Below are 5306 nucleotides of genomic sequence, written 5' to 3' on the forward strand. Positions count from 1 at the left end.
AAAGCTTCCCTAAACAGGGCTGCCTTTAGATGTCTTCTGAAAGTTTGGTAGTTATTTTGGTAGTTCCACAGGGTGGGGGCCACCACCGAGAAGGCCCTCTGCCTGGTTCCTGGTAACTTGGCTTCTTGCAGTAAAGGAACCGCCAGAAGGCCCTCGGCGCTGGACCTCAGTGTCCGGGCAGAACGATTTATCAGCTTGACTTAAAGGAAGATATTGGAGGACAGGCTCCATCGAAGTCCCCCTTTCATCTCTCTCTTAACTTTTTAAAGAGGCAACACTCTAACATTCCTCCTTGTTTTGACAGGGATTGTGGTTGATCCTCGACATCTCTCTCTGGTGTCGGACTACATGTGCTTTGAAGGTGTTTACAAGCCACTCAATCGGTTTGGGATACAGTCCAATTCGTCGCCCTTGCAGCAAATGACATTTGAGACGAGCTACAAGTTTCTGAAGGAAGCCACAATGCAGGGTAAATAATCAGGGCAATCAGTGCTATTTCAGTACCGTATCCAAACCAGATTGCCTGATGGGCCCAGATAATCCACTCTGTCCAAGCATACCCACTACCCTCTCTGCCACCTTTGCCGCAAATAGAATAGTTGTTATCCGCCTAATTAGAAGCAATGGGGGATATGTGGCCTTCCAGGTGTTGGACTGCAATTTCTGTCATTCATGACCCTTGGCCATGTTGCCTAGGGCAGATGAAAAGTGGAGTCCAGCAGCATTGGGGGGTCAGAAGTTCCCGTTCTCTGCTATAGGCAGTTCTGTTACCCTAGAGAAAAAGTATGTATGCTGGCATAGATGATGTGCAAGATCAGTCCCTCAAATTATGAGCCTGGCCACCCTTATGAACATTTTGCATGGAGCTATTTACCTTTTAGGGGACTCAGGTGGCTCTGTGGGTTAAACCACAGAGCCTAGGGCTTGCCGATCAGAAGGTCAGCGGTTTGAATCCCCGCAACGGGGTGAGCTCCTGTTGTTCGGTCCCAGCTCCTGCTAACCTAGCAGTTCGAAAGCACGTCAAAGTGCAAGTAGATAAATAGGTACCACTCCGGCGGGAAGGTAAACAGTGTTTCCGTGCGCTGCTCTGGTTCGCCAGAAGCGGCTCAGTCATGCTGGCCACATGACCCAGAAGCTGTACGCCGGCTCCCTTGGCCAGTAAAGCGAGATGAGTGCCGCAACCCCAGAGTCAGTCACAACTGGACTTAATGGTCAGGGGTCCCTTTACCTTTATTTACCTTTTACCCCAAGTTTTAACTACTCAATGGTCATATCTGGTGCCTGCCCCCATCAACACTGACATTGGCAAAAAGTGACTAACTGATCTTGAAATAATAAGGATTTACCTGTCTTTCTCATGAATTTCGAGGTGGGGGTGGGGGAGCAAAATTTTTTTGGTTATTGGTTCATTTCCACATTTTATTTCGAAAACAATTGTCCCTCAGGTGATCACAATTTCTACTGAACACTAGCTGTCTAAATTTGCATTGCTGGTGATCATCACATTTGTGATTTAGCATGAATGAGAATTCTGGGGGACAGTCTTGCAACTCAACCGAAACAGGTGTCAAAGCCGGACTTCTTATTTAAAGACAGTTTCATTCAGGCGGTGTGCTTGTTTCTTTAGGTTCTCTAAGAGCTGGTTTGCCACAACATGGTAACCCAAACTACGGCTTAGCAAAGCTACGTGAACATGCAGACACCTGGAAATAAAGCTTTGTCATCAGAATTAGGGCTCATAGTTAAGATCTCTCCTAACTAGCCATGACTGGGAAGGGCCAAATTTGCTGCAAGAGCCCACACATTCACAGAGTCTCACTAAGCCATAGTTTGGCTTACCATGTCACGTGAACATGTCATTTGCTATCAAAGGATCATTGGTCCCTGCAATATCTGTAGTGTGAAATGGCCTTTGTAGTCTCCAGATCTAGTCGATTGAAGTAAGAGGATCTCAGAAGAATTCCTTTTGGAGACCAGAATGGTTGTAGCCTCCTATGTCATCTTTGAGATATAGAATTTTTTTTTAAAAAAGTAATAGCATCTTCTAAAACTGTTTAAGCTTCCACTTAATTGATTTGATAAAAGATGGATCAGCTAAAAGATCATCCTCAGTTTATATCCACCAGCAAGTGGCTATTCTACTCCTACACACACACACACACACACACACACACACACACAAAAGCAAGCCAAGCAAGTAATTTTCTTATGTCAGACTTCCAAGTCCCAAAATATAAATGATCTGGTTTTGATTTCTTTTTTCCCCCCTAGGCTCCCATGATGAACTTCAGTCTCCTTCTGCTTGCCTCGTGGTAGGAAAAGTTGTCAAAGGAGGAACAGGCTTGTTTGATCTGAAACAGCCTCTAAAATAGTGTGCCTGCTTTTGCTTAACTTAAAGACTATTAAACTTTTTTTTCTAGAAAGAAACATGCTGCTATTTTTCTTCGTTTGATTTTGGATTTTTTTTCCAGCTGCCATTGAATGTAAATACTACTGTTGACCTTATTGAGTTGATAACTACTGGTGCCTTCGGATCTTCAGGAATTATATTTAATGATAATAAAGGTCTTGTGCTATTCCCTCAGTTTGTGTTTTTATTTACGGTACCTGTGGGTTCATTAATCAGAGTAAACAATATGTTCCAGGTTTGAGATGTGTTACCAGACAGTCTGGCATGATGCTTTTCCAGCAGGAAGTGAAGGCTCCAATGTGTTCATGGTCCCAAGCCTTGCATGCCTGTTTCTGGTTGCCAAGGAAGAACCTTCCTCTGCAGTTTTTTTAGTATTTCCTGGCACCTTGACTTACGTTGGGTTGAAATAACGACAGACGAGTGAGGAGTGTCATATGGGAGGCATCTCCCGAGCAATAAAAGGAGTCCCTTTTATTGAATATTACAGCATTGCCACGTATGTGCTTATTGCTGATTGGTTAACACAAATATAAAGCAAAGGTTGCATATAAGCATTAATCACCAATAGATTAAAGGCTGGGAAAGGGAGCACAGAACTAGACAGGCATGAAAACCTCCTAATTAAATTATAACTAGTGATTACTATATCAGGACTTAAACAATTACCAATGATTGATATAAAAGGTAAAGGTACCCCTGCCCGTACGGGCCAGTCTTGCCAGACTCTGGGGTTGTGCGCCCATCTCACTCAAGAGGCCAGGGGCCAGCGCTGTCCGAAGACACTTCCGGGTCACGTGGCCAGCGTGACATCGCTGCTCTGGCGAGCCAGAGCTGCACACGGAAACGCCGTTTACCTTCCCGCTAGAAAGCGGTCCCTATTTATCTACTTGCACCCGAGGGTGCTTTCGAACTGCTAGGTTGGCAGGCGCTGGGACTGAGCAGCGGGAGCGCACCCCGCCGCGGGGATTCGAACCACCGACCTTTCGATCGGCAAGCCCTAGGCGCTGAGGCTTTAACCCACAGCGCCACCCGCGTCCCTTGATTGATATAGTGAGACTTAAAAGAGCACAACAATCACGTTCCGTAGATGTGGTCAACTATGCATTAAGAACAGGTCAGAGTATAATGTTTTTCCTGAACTCAATGTGAACTGAACATTCTAAGGTGATGAGTGAATGTCTTAGTATTAGAACGGTTTGTGCAGCATCATATGCAGAAGCAAAGCTTACAAGCAACACTTCCCACCAGGCCACAGTCATGTGCAGAAGCAGAGCTTCCCATCGGACTTAAACCCCCATTTTTAATTCACCACCAAGAAAGAAGTGAAGATCTACATTAGGAACAATGGGAGAATAAAGATCTACATCAGGATCTGCTGCCCCTGTTGCTCAGTTGGTTGAGCACAAGACTCCTAATCTCAGGTTTATAGGTTGAAGCCTCAAATTGAGTGAAAGACTCCTGCATTGCAGGCGGTTGGACTAGATGATCCTTGTGGTCTCTTCCAGCTCTATGATCCTGCTGCCAAAGGCAGTCGCCTCACCTTGCGTCATGAATGGGCCAGGCCGGCTCTGAAAAAGCAGCCCCTTTTTAATTTGGATCTTAATTTCTGCAAAAAAAAAAAAAAAAAGGCTAAATATTGATATGCAGGTCAATGGAGCACATGCAGCCGAGCGTTTCCTTAGGACTGGGAGAATGAGGAAAACAAGATTAAACCACGCTGCAGCCTAACTAGTGTATCTCCTCCAACCTACAACGTAGTTTGCATTGGTAGGGCAATTTTCTTACATATATAAAAAAATTCCCTTGTATGTAAAATTTGGTATGCTTATGTTTGGGACTTAATCTTGATGGAAAAGCTTACCAGAAAAGGTACAAGGAAGAAGACAACGTAAGAATCTACCAAATCTTTAACAAAACGTGCTTCATTTGCAGCGAGGAAAGAAAATGCTTATAAAGCTCCCCAAGACACATGAAACCTGTGGAACGACAATGTTTTAAAATGGGCAGCTATTGAATTTATTATCATCATCATTATTACTAATACAACGATGCAACTGTGGTTGCTATGCGGTGGAGCAGGAACTGCCAATTGACTGCATGTTTGTTCCTACAGTCAATTTTTTTTATATATCTATTTTATCTGTAAACTGCCTTGAGTCTCTGTCAAGGGAAAAAGTGGGTGGTAATAATAATAATAATAATAATAATAATAATACCTCTATAATTATGTGTATACATGTGCAGATTTCCCTTTTCTTTCACCTGCCCCAAGCAAGAAATAAGAGAAAGAACATAAACTATATATTCCTGTGCATAGCTGTCAACCTTCCCTTTATTTGTGGGAAATTCTATTATTCCAGCGCCGTTTCCCGCTGCTATCCTGGATTGTTAGATATCCCGTAGACTGTCCCTGGGACAGGTCAGGCTGCTGATCCCTTATTTTCAAGGCTACTGATCCCTTATTTTCAAATCTGAAAGTTGACAGCTATGGTCTCTGTGTTCTTTGCCGTTACATATCCTACAGCCCAATTTCAACCATCACACTATTAATAACAATAAAAAATTCATTTATTGCATTTCTATAACATCTCTATCTTACAAGGAGCTCGAGGCAGTAGATTATTCTCCTCACAACAACAACCCTGTGAGGTAGGTAAGGCTAAGATGCGGTCCAGTGGCCCAACGTCATGGCTTCGTGGGGATTCGAACCCTTGTCTCCAAGAGCCATGGATTCCTCTCCGTTTACCCCGGGCAGTCGCCACTTCCGCCCGGCCGCAGAAAGGGCAAAGCCCAAAAACGGTGGTGGTGGGGAAGGACTGAAAGGAACCCGGAAGTCGCATCTGCATAGCCGAGCGTTGTCACTCTACCATTTCCAACCCTTTCTCTATGGACGGCG

General features: G+C 44.3%; 1 protein-coding gene across 1 annotated transcript in view; it reads left to right on the forward strand.

The window, feature by feature from the left end:
- POLR1A (RNA polymerase I subunit A) overlaps window positions 1-2584 on the forward strand; it is a 44411-nt gene extending 41827 nt beyond the window's left edge. Inside the window, exons 33-34 of the mRNA XM_081883765.1 lie at window positions 305-469; window positions 2272-2584. Of these exons, the coding sequence (XP_081739891.1) occupies window positions 305-469; window positions 2272-2372 (266 nt within the window). The 3' untranslated portion in view covers window positions 2373-2584. The remainder of the gene's footprint in view (window positions 1-304; window positions 470-2271) is intronic.
- The last annotated feature ends 2722 nt before the right edge of the window (window positions 2585-5306 follow it).

This window comes from Podarcis melisellensis, assembly GCF_964234715.1.
Source record: "Podarcis melisellensis genome assembly, chromosome: 13".
Lineage (NCBI taxonomy): Eukaryota > Metazoa > Chordata > Lepidosauria > Squamata > Lacertidae > Podarcis > Podarcis melisellensis.